At 46.0% G+C, this 15,236-nt stretch overlaps 3 protein-coding genes across 6 annotated transcripts in view; all 3 read left to right on the forward strand.

Moving 5' to 3' along the window:
* The window catches only part of LOC132808466 (zinc finger protein 729-like), a 42,797-nt gene that overhangs the window by 19,640 nt on the left and 7,921 nt on the right, over positions 1-15,236 (forward strand). The gene's annotated exons all lie outside the window — the stretch shown is intronic.
* On the forward strand, positions 1,966-5,274 carry LOC132808481 (zinc finger protein 572-like). Of its 3 annotated transcripts, none has more exons than XM_060822149.1 (2): positions 1,966-2,213; positions 3,843-5,274. In XM_060822149.1, exon 2 carries the CDS (start codon positions 4,250-4,252, stop codon positions 5,120-5,122), a length of 873 nt encoding a protein of 290 aa, XP_060678132.1. In that variant the 5' UTR covers positions 1,966-2,213; positions 3,843-4,249; the 3' UTR covers positions 5,123-5,274. The 3 variants fall into 3 exon arrangements, with proteins under 3 accessions (XP_060678132.1, XP_060678133.1, XP_060678134.1); XM_060822150.1 differs by having other exon boundaries at positions 1,966-2,080; XM_060822151.1 differs by having other exon boundaries at positions 1,967-2,054.
* LOC132808484 (zinc finger protein 436-like) lies at positions 4,306-12,491 on the forward strand. Of its 2 annotated transcripts, none has more exons than XM_060822153.1 (2): positions 4,306-4,361; positions 11,308-12,491. In XM_060822153.1, the coding sequence occupies exon 2, from the start codon at positions 11,713-11,715 to the stop codon at positions 12,409-12,411; it is 699 nt and encodes a 232-aa protein (XP_060678136.1). In that variant the 5' UTR covers positions 4,306-4,361; positions 11,308-11,712; the 3' UTR covers positions 12,412-12,491. The 2 variants fall into 2 exon arrangements, with proteins under 2 accessions (XP_060678136.1, XP_060678135.1); XM_060822152.1 differs by lacking the exon at positions 4,306-4,361 and adding an exon at positions 6,900-6,974.

Here is a 15,236-nt window from a genome sequence, read left to right on the forward strand (position 1 = left end):
CTTCCATTTTCCAGCCGTCTCTTTACCTCCCCAACAGCTTTTGAAAGTTCTTGCCTAACACTGTCAAAATGAGACATTCTCTAATTTAGAATTTCAACTTTTAGATTTGATTTATCCTTTTCCTTCACTATTTTAAAATTAATAGAATTATGGTCGCTGGCCCCAAAGTGCAGCCCCACTGACACCTCAGTCAGCTGTCCTGCCTTATTTCCCAAGAGTAGGTCAAGTTTTGCACCTTCTCCATAGGTATATCCACATACTAAATCACAAATCTTTCTTGAACACGCTCAACAAATTCGTCTCCATCTAAACCATTAAACCGATGGCAGTCTCAGTCTATGGTTGGAAAGTTAAATCCCCTACCATAGCCATATAAGGGGAAATGAGTTTAAAACTGGGCACAACCCTCCAGGTGCAGTTTCAGCAATGCTATGTTTGGTTGCAGCAACACTTCCTTCCCTTTATGTTCTATTCCTTTAGCAATAAAAGTGAATGCTGTATTCACTTACTTTATTATCTACTGTACCTGCAAGCTAGTTTTCTGTGACTCATTAATGAGGATACCCAGATCTCTCTGCACCAGATCATCCCAAACCCTCTATTAGATAATAGGTTGCTTTGATGGTTTTTTTTGACCAAAATGCATGACCTCTCACTTATCCACCTTAAACCCCATCTGCCACATTTTGACCCACTCTCCTAACCTATCTAGATCCATTTGAAAGGTTTGTATTTCCTCATTGCAATTTACCATCGCGCCTCTTTATGTGTCATCTACAAATTTGGCAAATGAGCCTTTTATCCCTGTATCCCTGTCACTAATGTAGATTGAAAATAGCTGGGGTCCAAGGACCCAACCCTGTGGCACCTGACTTGCCACATCTTGCCATCCAGAAAAAAAGCCATCAATTCAGACTGTCTGTCTTCTGCCCTTCAGCCAGTCACCTATCCAAGCTGATAAATCAGCCCGTATCGCATATGATCTAACCTTGCGAATAATGCTTTGAGTGGCACTTTAGCAAATACCTTCTGAAAAGCCAGATATATTACAACTACAGGATCCCTATTATCCACTTTGATCATCTATGAAGAACTTAGTCAAATCTGATTTGCCCATCATAAAACCATGCTGACTCTGATGGATAGAGTTTTGACTTTTCAAACGTCCTGATAGTGCTTCCTTGATAATTGAGTCTAACACCTTCTCAACAACAGATGTTAAACTAACTGGTCTGCAATTTCCCACATATTGCCTGCCTCCCTTTCTGAATACAGGCATTACATTAGTATTTTTCCAATCCACTGGAACCATAAGATATAGGAGCAGAAACTAAGTCATTCAATCATGGCTGAAACGTTTCTCAAGTCCTTTCTCCCCATAACCTTTGATCACCTTGACAGTCAAGAACCTACCTATCTCTTACTAAATAAACTCAATGTATCTTTCTCATGTCTCGGGAATTTCGGAATATTGTAACTAATGAATCCACAATCTCCACTTCCACTTCCTTTAGTACCCTAGGAGGTAGGCCATCAGCCGCAGGGGATTTGTTTGCCCTCAATCTTTATGGTGTACCTATCGACGCTGATTGTTTAAGTTCTACCTTTTCTACAGCCTTTGACTTGCTTGTTCCAATACGAATCTGGTTTCCAGCATTTGCAGTCATTGTTTTTACCTTCTTTGTAATTTACCTTACCTATTTCTATTCATTTTTTAAAATCCCTTTGTTTGTGTCTGGAAGTTTCCCGATGTTTCAGCTTTCCAAAGGTCTGGAGTAACATTCCTGAACAGGCTGGAAATTAAAAAGCAACACACCTTTCAGGAGGCTGGGGGCGGGGAAAACCAACCCCCATTGTTTCCTATTGGTTGGAGGGCTCCCCCAACCACGCCCCCTCAGTTGGTGACGACGTGGTCTGGACCACGCCCCCTGCGTGTTGGCGCATGTGCAGTGTAGGTCCCGCGGCCGGACAAAGACAGTGTGACTGAGTGTGGGAGAGGAATGGCGCCGGCGGCTGAAGGAACAAGAACAGAAACCGCTGGAAAAGCTGAGCAGGTCCGGCAGCTCGTGTTGAGAGAAATGTGAGGACGTGTTTCGGGTCCGGGGATCCTTCTTCAGAACAGGACCAGGTTTCAGAAACATCCCGGGGAGGTCGCCAGGTCCGAGCGCCAAGACCCGGCTCCTGCCCCCGGGGAGAGGAGACAGTGAGACAGGGTAGGATTGGGAACCGCGGGAGGAGGGAGACTGGGGAGTTTATAAACTCCTAGGGGGAGGCCGCAGGCCGCGAATAAAAGCCCCACAGGCCCAGTGTTTACTTCACCGGGGAAGGAGCTCTCGGATTGTCCGGGCAACCAGCCGCCAGCTTTGTGAGGGTCAGGCACATGTTGTCTTGGGACGGGGTTGTTAGATTGTTGTATAATGTTGATCTCCTCTGTACTTTTAATCTTGAATATTTTTTAAATGTACATTGGCTTCAATTTATGAATTCTAAGTACAGAAGCAAAATATAAACATCTCCTTGCATGCATCCCAACATGTGCATAGGAGCCAAGACTGCCTCAAGATTTACTGAGGTGCTGAATCAATAGCTCTTTCCCTTTTGGTTAATGAAGGTGGTGCCCAGCAGACTCCTGCTCACAGTCGGTGTCAGCCTTTATGGGAAAGATAGGATAGCAAAACCGAGACACCAATGTAGCCAAGTAATCTGAAGTCACACTTTGGTGCTTTAATCGCCTCAAACGCATGCCATTCATAATAACGTCAAGGCTATAGGGGTACCAGGCTCCCCAAGACGGCCAGGATGGATAACAAAGAAGAGAGCTGAAGTGTTATCCTTATCAAGCCTGTAACGTCTTCACAAATCTCCAACAAGTTAGTTAAATGCAGTGTCCCTGTCAGAAATACCTTGCAGACTCTTCCTACTCAATCCACCTTTCTCCATGTGACTACTAATTTTGACCAGAATAAGTATTACTGGAAGCTTCTCCACCAAATTTAAACTGGCAGGTGGGACTAGATTGGGTTGGAATATCTTGTCGGCATGGACGGGTTGGACCGAAGGGTCTGTTTCCATGCTGTACATCTCTATGACTCTATAATCACTGAGGTTAGCATTACAACCTTTCTTAAACCAGGCTGCAATGTTTGCAGTTCTCCAGACTTCTAGCACCACCTCCAAGTCCATGGAAGACTGAGAAATTGTGGAAGCCATAATTTATATCGTCCCTTCCTTCAAGATTGTTGGATGCATTTCATCAGTGCCTTGTCAAACTTGAAGTACCAAATGCTTATCGAAGACTTCTTTCATGTAAATTTTGAACTCTTGGGAGGTCATGTTGTGGCTGTACAGAACATCGGTCAGACCACTGTTGGAATATTGCATGCAATTCTGGTCTCCTTTCAATGAAAAGATGTTGTGAAACATGAAAGGGTTCAGAAACGATTTACAAGGATGTTGCCAGGGTTGGAGGATTTGAGCTATAGGGAGAGGCTGAACAGACTGGAGCTGTTTTCCCTGGAGTGTTGGAGCCTGAGAGGTAACCTATAGAGGTTTACAAATTTATGAGGGGCATGTATAAGATAAATAGACAAAGTCTTTTCCCTGGGTTCGGGTCTGTTTCCATGCTGTACATCTCTATGACTCTGTTGGTTGCATCTGTAAGATCCTGAATCAGCACCTTGAGAATTAGAGCGAAGTGAGAACAGAGGCGGAGAGAGAGTGGGATGGTGCTTTCAATTTTGTGGAATAACAAAAGAAAAGTATATTCTGCAGAAAGTAGAATTGCTTGTTCTGAATTGTCACCCTGCACTGAATGTAATGACTTTTGTAATCTCCTTTTACAGAGTATTAGAAGATCTGAAGATGGAAATTTCAAAATCGACAGATGAAGGCCTTATGCCCGAAGCATTGACGCTTCTGCTCCTTGGATGCTGCCTGACCTACAGTGCTTTTCCAGCGTCACACTTTTGAACTCTTAACTCTCCAGTAACTGCAATCCTCACTTTCACATAAATGTCTGACAGTAACACTGGGATATCGGGACTGCAACGATTTTTGACTGTGATTCTGTGAGAGGAGCAAAGCATTTGCTTCCTGCTCAAGTACATTTTCGGAATCTGTGGTACTGGATGAGAGACCCTACGTTGCAGCGCAGTGAGAGTGGAGCCTGAAACAGTTATACGGCCTGGAAAGACAAATTCACGGCAGGGTGGGGCTGTACCCACGTTTGTGTGCGGCTGAAGTTTCGGCCATGGAGAAACCTGAGGAATCCCGCTCTGTGAAGAAACCGTGGAAGTGTGGCGACTGTGGGAAAGGCTTCTGTGCCCTGTCTGCTCTGGAGACTCATCGACGCAGTCACACCGGTGAGAGGCCCTTCAGCTGCCCCGAGTGCAGGAAGGGCTTCACCCAGGCATCTGCCCTGCTGACCCACCGGCGGATCCACACGGGGGAGAGGCCTTTCAGCTGCCCTGAGTGTGGGAAGGTCTTCAGCAATTCCTTTGCCCTGCTGAGGCACCAGCGAATCCACAAGGGGGAGAGACCACTCTCCTGCCCCGACTGCGGGAAGGCCTTCAGTGATTCCTCCCACCTTCTGACACACCGGCAGGTCCACACAGGGGAAAGGCCCTTCAGTTGCTCCGAGTGCAGGAAGGCCTTTACCCAGGCCTCTGCCCTGCTGATCCACCAGCGGCTCCACACAGGGGAGCGGCCCTTCAGCTGCCCAGAGTGCGGTAAAGGCTTCAGCGATTCCTCCACCCTGCAGACCCACCAGCGGGTCCACACGGGGGAGAGGCCCTTCAGCTGTTGTGAATGTGGGAAGTGCTTTACCCAGGCCTCTGCCCGGCTGAGACACCAGCGGTCCCACACCGGGGAGAGGCCCTTCAGGTGCCCCGAGTGCGGGAAGGGCTTTGCCCGGGCCTCCAACCTCCAGACACACCAGCGGATCCACACGGGGGAGAGGCCCTTTAGTTGTCCCGAGTGCGGGAAGTGCTTTACCCAGGCCATCACACTTCAGAAACACCAGCAGGTCCACATGGGGGAGAGGCCCTTCAGTTGCCCCAGGTGCAGTAAGGTGTTCACCTGCTCCTCCCAGCTGCAGAGGCACCAGCAAGTTCACGTGCCATAGCAGGGCATTGAAGGAGTGATAGCTGAGTGCCATTATCGACTGGAGTATTAACCCAGTTCCGGGGTCTCCTGGGTTTGAATCCTGCCCTGGCAGATGGTGAAATTGGAATTCAGTCAGTAATCTAGAGTTCCAAGTCTAACGATGAAGCCATTTTTTGGGGGGGGGGGGGGGGGAAGTTGGGGTGGGGTGGGGGTGAAGGGCGATAAAACCCCCATCTGATTCACTCACGTCATTTTTCGGGAAGGAAACTACCGTTGTGGGAAAGGATTCACTCAGTCGTTCCAGCAGCATCCTTTACCCTTTCTGGCCTATGGTTGGCTCCACACTGCACCCCCCCCCCCCCCGGTTCTCTCCACCACTGGGCCCCTCCCTCTCCCCAGCAAATGAACAGGGAGAAACCTACTTGGATACAGAGTATACGTTGAAATTGCTGAATGAGGCAATACTTCCTACAGGCTAAGAAAGGGCGTGTGTGCGCTTTGACTTTGAGCTGTTTTTAAATAAAAAGCTACTTTTTCTACGCCTTTTTTCTGGGGACATTCTGAAGCTGTAACAAAGTTGGGTCACAATAAAGGGTTACCTGAACTTACCGCCGGGCTCAGGCTCTCATTGCAGGCTTTGAGCTCCAAATGGTTTTTGTTTTAAAGCTGCTCATTTCTTTCAGCCTCCTGCACTAAGTTTCCAATGTCGTGTATCAGATGGAGCAGTGAATGAGTAGCTAGTATTGTTGGAAATTGCAAATATTTCAGGAGTGCAGGTACTGTGTCATTTTATCAGCATTGTAAAGTTTACTGGCAGCACCAGGAGGTGTGGGCTGTGTTAATGAGAAATGATGTGGAGTTGCTGGTGTTGGACTGAGGTGGATAAAGTTAAAATCTACACAACTCCAGGTTATAGTCACAACAGATTTATTTGGAAGCGCTAGCTTTCGGAGTGCTGCTCCTTCATCGGGTAGCTGTTGAGCAGGATCGTAAGACATAGAATTTATCACAAAACATTACAGTGTCATGCAGTTGATTTCCTGAACAAGTCCAGTTGCAATTCAGTCTTTCATTTTTTAGAATGGGTTGCAGTTTCGGTTCATTAACATGTATATCCCAGAACTACTTTTAAGTCACGTTCTCCCGATGACATAAGATTTTATAAAATTAGGTGACATCTCAGCTCAGACAATGCAAGAAAGGTGTGAGGTTCAAGTCTGTATCCCAGTCCTGAGTCAAGTTACTCCTTAGGTCCGTTTTAAACCTTTCCCCACTCACCCTACACTAATGTCCTCTAGTTCTGGCATTTCTTGAGGCAAATTAAATGTCTCACGTTTTTTCTAATCCTTTGGTCCCTCATCTTTCCAGAAGATTTTTCCCTCCTGATTCCTGAAGAAGGGCTCATGCCCGAAACATCAATTCTCCTGCTCCTTGGAAACTGCCTGACCTGCTGCACTTTTCCAGCAACACTTTTTCATCCCTCATCTTTCCCCACCCAACCTAAACCTATGCCCTCCAGTTAGTGATCGACATGTGGACACTTCAAACCTGTCAGTAACGTAAGCATCTCTGAAGAGCATAATGCGCATGCACCTCGGTGTTAGCAAGCAGTGCGCATGTCCGCTGGTGTCAGCAAAAGACTGTGCACGCTCCTGGCTGTACGCACAAACGGCTCATAACCTACTTTTGATGGACCAATAGTGAACTCGGGAGGACAGGAAGGTGTCTTGTCCTCCTGCCAATCAGAGCACCGCTATTGTCTGAATGCGGAAGTTGGACAATGAGCTTCTGAAGCAGGTGCTGCTCCTGTCTCTCTGAATGAAGATTGAGCTTTACCCCAAACTGCAACTTTCTTCCTCTGTCCAACATCTGTGAGTACAGCACTCTCTTTTCTCACCGCCTGTTCCACTTTTTTTTCATTCTGGCGTTCAATTGTTGACTTGCAGCAACTGAAAGGAAAGGGAGTGAATTCAGGGAGGGGGACAGAGTGTAGAAATATTGGTCGAGAGTGTGGAGCTGGAAAAGCATAGCAGGTCAGGCAGCATCCGAGGAGCAGGAAAATCGACGTTTCAGGCAAAAGTCCTTCATCAGGAATTTTCCTGCTCCTCGGATGCTGCCTGACCTGCGTGCTTTTCCAGCACCACACTCTCGACTCTAATCTCCGGCATCTGCAGTACTTACTTTTGTCTAGAAATGTTGGTCCAGATCTGTGTCTCAATTGGCAAATACGTGGCAAATGCATGACCACAATGTGATAATGTAACCTTTGCTGTGGGAAAACAAAAGCAGAAAGGAGGTGCATTGTTTTAATGGTGATATGTTGGGATATGGAGAAAGTGAGGAGTGCAGATGCTGGAGATCAGAGTTGACAAGTGTGGCCCTGGAAAAGAACAGCGGGTCAGACAGCATCCAAGGACCAGGAGAGTCGACGTTTTGGACACGAGCCGTTCATCAGGAATGTTATGTGGATGTACAAAGAGGTTTCAGTGTCTTTCTACACCAGTCAATACCAGTTGTCAGGTGCACTAAGCAGTCAGCAAGGCAAGGTGTATTAGCAAGGGGAATTGAGTTCAGAAGTGGGGTAGGCCTTCCTGCGGTTAAGGGGTCATTGAATATATTCAAGGCTGAGTTCATCTGATTTTTGAACAACAATGAAGTGGATGGTTATGAGGGAACAGAAAAAAATGGTTTTAAGAACAGTTACAGAATCGTACAGCACAGAAACAGATACTTGATTTCATGCTGACTATATTCATAAACTAAACTAGTCCTACCTTGTTTGGCCTATATATCTCTGAACCTTTCCTATTCATAGGAGTAGAAATTAAAGCCATTCAGCTCACTGGGTCTGCCCATAGCATTCAATCGCGGCTGATAAGTGTCTCAGCCCCATTCTCCTGTTTTCTCCCTGTAACCCTCGATCCCCTTGATTCTCAAGAACTGTTTCTGTCTCAGTGTTAAATATCCTCAGTTACCTGGCCTCCACAGCCTTCTGTGGCAATGAGGTCCACCAGTTCACCACTCTCTAGCTAAAGAAATTTCTCCTAATCCCCGTTCTGAAAGGCCTTCCCTTTACTCTAAGGCTGTGCCCTCGGCTGCTAGTCTCTCCTTCCAATGGAAACATCTTCCCAACATCAACTCGTCCAGGCCATTGAGTATTCTGTTTGTTTCAGTTAGATTCCCCTGAGTGTGGCCCTGTTAATCAGCATGAACCAGACCCTTCAGGATGAGGTACAGCAGGGATTAGGTTCAACAAATTGAGAAAGGAGGGAGTGTGTGGGATGGAGATTTTGAACTTCCAGGGAATAAGACTTACAGAGAGTTCACTATAAATTAGAATTGATTGGATGGGGCAATGGGCCAGGGAGTGGCAGATGGAGATTAATTTAGGGAAATATGATGTTTGCATTTTGGTCAGGCAATCCAGGCAGGACAGTTAAGGGAGTGTTTCAGAACAAAGAGACCTTGGAGTGCAGGTTCATTGTTCCTTGAAAGTGCAGTCTCAGGTAGCCAGAATAGTGAAGAAGGCATTTTGTATGCTTTCCTTTATTAGTCAGAGCATTGAGTATCGGAGTTGGGGGGTCATGTTGTGGCTGTACAGGACATTGGTTAGGCCACTTTTAAAATACTGCATTCAGTTCTGGTTTCCCTGCTGCAGGAAATGTGGTGTGAAACTTTGAAACTGGTCAGAAAAGACTTAAAAAGGCTGTTGCCAGAGTTGGAGGGTTTGATCTACAGAGAGAGGCTGAATCGGTCAGGGATATTTTCCTGGAGCATCAGATGCTTGGGTGACCTTATAAGCGGCATGGATAGGGTGAATGCAAAACTAGAGAGCATACGTTTGAGGTGAGAGGGGAATGATTTAAAAGGGACATGTTTCACGCAGAAGGTGGTTCATGTATTGAATGAGCTGTCATAGGAAGGGGTGGAGCCTGATACAATTACAGCATTTAAAAGGCATCTGGATGGGTACAAGAATAGGAAGCGTTTAGAGGGGTATGGGCCAAATGCTGGGAAATGGGACTAGATTAAGTTAGGATATCTGGGCGGCACATACGAATTGGACTGAAGGGCCTGTTTCTGTGCTGTATGACTCTCTGGGTCTTTGGTGAAACCAGAAGTGTCATTGTGAAGACTGAACTTTCAGAGCAGCCTTCAAAGATGTTTTGTCCTTACTGGGAGCAGAAGAAGTTGCAATGAAATCTTTCATTTATGAGACAGCACCTGAGTGAGTGAGTACATCTGCGATTTTGGTGGAAAGTGGGATTTCATTGCACTGTGGGGATGAAACCCTACCCTATCCAGTCATTTCTGCTGGTGGGTGAGACCAGACCTCAAGATTAGTTGGAGTAGATGAGGAGGAACTGCTTTTCCCAGAGAATAGTGAATATATGTAATTCTCTGCCCAGGGAAGCAGTAGAGGCAGCTTAATTAAGTATATTCAGGACACAGTTAGATGGGTTTTTGTATGGTAAAGGTATTAAGGGTAGTTGGGACAATGCAGGGAGGAGGAGGTGAGACAATGGAGAGATCAGTCATGATCTAAATGAATGGCGAAGCAGGCTCGACGGGCTAAATGTCCTACTCCTGCTTCTATTACTATGAAACTCTAACCCTGCATTTCCCATGGCTAACCCACCTAACCTGCACATCTCTGGACACTATGGGCAATTTAGCATGGCCAATCCAAATCAAGGCCAGTGAGCAATACAGTGATGTGAAAAATGAAGATCTGAGAATGACAGAAAGACATGGAGAGTAAATGTACCGGTAATCAAAATTGGATTCTAAAGATCACAAAAATTGAAACTAAAAATGGTATGTCTGAATGTGTGCTGCATTGCAACAAAAACGAATGAATTGACTGCACACATTGAAGGGAATAATTAAAATATGGGACTCCTTACAGAGATGACAAGGATTGGATCCTCAATATTGAGGAGGTGATCAAATGGAAAGCAAGATAAAGGTAGAGGGTTAGCACAGGTAATCAAAGCACTGATCACAGGGTAATCTGGTGTCACCTCAGATTTCAGGTCCTGATTTCTCACCCCTCCTGGATTTCTGCTGATGCTTTGCCCCCCCCCTTTTTTTTTACACCTTCTGGAACAATAAGTCAATCCAGACCCCCAATCTCCCAGCCTGTTAACCATCCAGACCCCCAATCTCCCAGCCTGTTAACCATCCAGACACCGAGTGTAGTCACGGCAGGGAATAAAACAAGAAATGTGAACCAAAATTAGAAATAAGTAGGTGATTGTGCTTAATATTGTTCAATAGGAAGTAAACCAGAAATACTACTCTCCCAGGATTCCTACAGTGCCTTATTTGAGGAATTCTCTCACCCTTACATCGAGCTATTAGTACCCACTATGATTTACAACAATATCATCAAAAAAAAATTTCTGTTGTCAAATTGACAGAGATATACAGCATAGAAACAGACTTTTTCTCTCTGTCATGCACACACCTGCACAAGTCCATGGGGGTGAATTTGTTTGCAGAATGATATTTGCATATGCATTCTATTTTCCTCAAAAAATGCACAATCTGCAGGCAGTTAATACATGTAATATTTTGTAAATTTCACATTGGAAATAGAACCAGTCTGACTCTAGACTGGGATACAGACAGATTCTGACCTCACGCCTTTAATGCATTGTTTGAGCAGAGGTGTCTCCTTTTGTTATAAAGCCTTAAATTTATCCTGGGAAGGTGCCTTACAGGAAGTTCTGAGATTTACATATTAATGATATCTGCAATCCATTGTAAAAGATGAAAGAATTAACGATCCAGGTTTGTTCAATATATCATTTCAATGCCAGGACATTGTAATATTTTTCCATTTTGTGTCTGGTTGTTCATCAAAAACCTGCATTGCAGGCTCACCCTGTATTGACATTTTTTTTGCTTCCCAAAATCAGACCTGCTCACTCTCCGCAATATCCCAGTGTTGTGAAAGATATTAAATTTCAGGTGGAGTTATCCAAAACTCAGATGTCTATCTTGACGTTTTTGCTTTTCTGCCCCTATACAATCCTGAATCAACACCTTCAGGAGAAGGAGTTAGAGCGGAGGGCAGGAGAGAGAGAGAGAGAGTGGGATAGTGCTTTCAATTTTGTGGAATAACAACACAAACAAATTGCTTGTTCTGAATTTTTATTCTGGACGGACAGTAATGAATTTTGTAATCTCCTTTTACAGAGTATTTGAAGATCTGAAGACGGAAGTTTCAAAATCAACAGATGAAGGACTTATGCCCAAAATGTCGACTCTCCTGTTCCTCAGGTGCTGCCTGACTTGCTGTGCTTTTTCAGCGTCGCACTTTTCGATACTGACTCTCCAGCGTCTGCAGTCCTCACTTTGATGTCAATGTCTGACAGTCACTCAATCCATTGGGACCACAACAATTTTTGACTGATTCTGTGAGAAGGAGCAAAGCTTTTTGGTTCCTGTTTCAGTCCGTTTTCAGCATCAGTGGGACTGGATGAGAGACCCTACTGTTGGAGTGCACTGAGTGTGGAGCCTGAAATAGTTATAAGGCCTGGGAAGAGGAATTCACGGAGGGGAAGAGCTCTACTCGTGTTGTGTGTGGCTGAAGCTTCGGCCATGGAGAAACCGTGGAAGTGTGGAGACTGTGGGAAAGATTTCCGTTTCCCATCTGCTCTGGAGATTCATCGTCGCAGTCACACTGGGGAGAGGCCATTCCCCTGCACCGACTGCGGGAAGGCCTTCAGCAATTCCTCCGACCTGGTGAGGCACCGGTGGGTCCACACCAGGGAGAGGCCCTTCAGCTGCCCCGAGTGTGGGAAGGCCTTCAGCAATTCCTCCGACCTGTTGAGGCACCGGCGGGTCCACACGGGGGAGCAGCCCTTCAGGTGCTCCACATGCGGGAAGGGCTTTACCCAGGCCTCCACCCTGTTGGCCCACCGGCAGGTCCACACTGGGGAGAGGCTGTTCATCTGCACCGAATGTGGGAAGGGCTTCAGCAATTCCTTTGCCCTGCTGACCCACCAGCGGGTCCACACGGGGGAGAGGCCGTTCCCCTGCACAGAGTGCAGGAAGGCCTTCAACAGTTCCTCTGACAGGCTGAAGCACCAGCGGTTCCACACGGGGGAGAGGCCCTTCAGCTGCCCAGAGTGCAGGAAGGGCTTTACCCAGGCCTCTGACCTGCTGAGGCACCGGCGGGTCCACACAGGGGAGAGGCCATTCACCTGCTATCAGTGCGGGAAGAGCTTTAGCCGCTCCTCCCACCTGCAGAGTCACCTGCGGAGATCACATGCCATCGCAGGGTGTTTAAAGCAGTGACGGCTGGAGACAAGGTATGGATTTAAATTGGTGCATGAGGCAATACTTCTTCTAATTTATGGTTATGCCAAGGATCCAATTACAAAAGGACAGCTCTGTGCTGACAAATAGTAAAGAAAGTGGGGGTGAGGGGGCAGGGGGAGAAGTGTGTGCACTTAGACCCTGAGCTGTTTTTAAAAAAAAAGATACTTTTTCTACACCTTTTTGCTGAGGGGATCTGAAGCTGTAACAAAGTTGGGTTGCAATAAAGGGTTACCTGAACTTACCATCGGGCTCAGACTCTCATTGAAAGCTTTGAGCTCCAGATGGTTTTTGTTTTAAAGCTGCTCTATTCGTTCAGCCTCCTGCACTAAGTTTCCAATGTCATGTATCAGATGGAGCAGTGAATGAGTAGCTGGTATCATTAGAAATTGTAAATTTTTTAGGGATGCAGGTTTTGCGTTGTTTTATCAGCATTGTAAAGTTTCCTGGTGGAAGTGTGGGCTGTGTTCACTAGAAACGTTGTGGAGGTGTCAGTGTTGGACTGGTGTGCACAAAGTTAAAATCTCACAACACCAGGTTATAGTCCAACAGGTTTATTTGGAAGCACTAGCTTTCAGAGCGCTGCTCCTTCATCAGGTAGCTGTGGAGCAGGATCCTAAGACACAGATTTTATAGCAAAAGATCAGTTTCATGCAACTGATAGGAGATATTGAACAAACCTTGATTGCTGTTAAGTCTTCCATCTTTAGAATATGCTGCAGGTTTCTGTTCATTAATATGTAAATCCCAGAACTACTTTTAATTCATGTTCTCAAGATGACTTAAGGTTTTATAAAAATAGGTGACATCTCAGCTCAGACAATACATGAAAGGTGTGAGGTTTGGTCTGTCTGTATCCCAATCTTGAATCAGACTGGTTCTACTCCCAAAGTATGAGTTGATAAAATATGACATGGATTGATTGCCTTCATTAACTGCCTGCCGATGTTTCCACAAAAAGCACACATTGAATCTATCTACAAATATAACACTGCAAATGCAAATTCATCCCATGGACTTGTATGTATGTGCGTGTATGAGAGAGTAGTGTGAGTGCATGTATTTTTGCATGTGTGTATGATGGAGTAGGAGCCTGTGAGGGTGTGTGCATTGGTGGATTTGTGTGTGTGTCTGAGAGAGACCATATGTACGAGAGAGGGTTTGCGTGAGTGTGACAGAGTGTAGGGTGTAGTGGGGTCACCAAAGGTTATTCTCATGCGTTCTGAACTTGGCCATCAACCTCTGCTCAGCCACTGAAAACAGTTAAGCAGTGACACAACACACATCGGAGAGGACAGAGTGGCACTTGTCTCACAGAAGGTGGGAGGCTCTGCATGCTATCATCCAGGGTAAACACATACTGGAGGACCTTCGGCTCAGATAGAGTCAGCTGGAAGCCAGGCTGCAGACACGGTGGTGGTGGTGGGTGGGGGGATCTTAACCGGACACTTTATTCTGGGAGATGGTCATTCCCCTCAGGACAGTCTTCTGATTGGGTCTGGGATTGTCTCTGTTCTCTGCAGTTGCCAGCAGGAGGCCAGATGATATTATTGTCTGTCTGGTGCCAGGATTCAGGAACCGATAAGAAGAGGGAGAGAGAATGGATGGTGATGACTCTACCTGGGAAATGGCTTATTTTTAAAATTAAGAATAGCTAAAATGATATATTCAGAAACATTAGTAAAGCATGTTCAATTTCATTAAAAAGCTGCAGACATCTTTTGAAACTTGCATTGAAATATGTGCAGTTAGGCCACAATTGAGGACAGGCTGTCATGGGTGAATGGCTTATTCCTAGTCTTGTGAAATTGGCTCTGACTATGTCGAAAAAGAATCATAGAATTGTCGAGCACAGAAACAAAGCCTTCGGTCCCGACTGACCAGATATCCTAAATTAATCTAGTCTCATTTGCCAGTACTTTGCCCATATCCCTGTAAACCTTCCTGTTCATGTCCCATCCAGATGCCTTATAAATGTTGTAATTGTACCACTTCCTCTGGCAGCTCATTCAATACACACACCACTCTCAGCATGAAACAAGTTGCCCCATAGGACACTAAGTTTTCCCCACTCACCCTAAAACTAATGTCTTCCACTTCTGGACCTTGCCACCCCAGGGGAAATACCTTGTCTATTTACATTATCTATGCTCCTCATGATTTTATAAACCTCTATAAGGTTACCCCCTCAGCCTCCAATACTCCAGGGAAAACAGCCCCAGCCTATTCAGCCTCTCCCTGGAGCTCCAACCCTAACAACATCCTTATAAGTCGTTTCTCAACCCTTCCAAGTTTCTCAACATTCTTCCCAATGAGTGATCAATAGAGCTGTGAACAATCTATTTTTGTTGGGGTGTAAGAGAGGGCATTTCTTGAGGCCAATGAACTTTCACACTGTTTTTATTTCTAATCCGAGGTCCCTCAAATTTTTCCCCATTTACCCTAAACCTTTGCCCTAAGCCTTAGGACCCCGACCCTGGGGAAAAGATATACAAAATTTGAGCAGCCAGACAAAATGCAGTAGGACTAAAAAGTCGAGCCACAGATGGGGAAAAGAAAGTGGCTCCAGCCTTTTTTCCTCCTCCTGGCATTTGGACACTTCAAACCTGTCAGTAACACCAGCTCCCAGGATCTCCAGCCTCTCTGTCAGCAAGCACTGCGCATGCTCCTCGGAGTCAGCAAAAAAACTGTGCCGCCAGCTGCTCGGTGTCCGCGCACACGGCTCACGTCCTTCTTTTGATGGACCAATAGGAAGCACTGGAGGACCGGAAAGAGACTGGTCCTCCTGCCAATCAGAGCGCCCC

The sequence above is a fragment of the Hemiscyllium ocellatum genome (assembly GCF_020745735.1).
Source record: "Hemiscyllium ocellatum isolate sHemOce1 chromosome 27 unlocalized genomic scaffold, sHemOce1.pat.X.cur. SUPER_27_unloc_6, whole genome shotgun sequence".
Taxonomy (NCBI): domain Eukaryota; kingdom Metazoa; phylum Chordata; class Chondrichthyes; order Orectolobiformes; family Hemiscylliidae; genus Hemiscyllium; species Hemiscyllium ocellatum.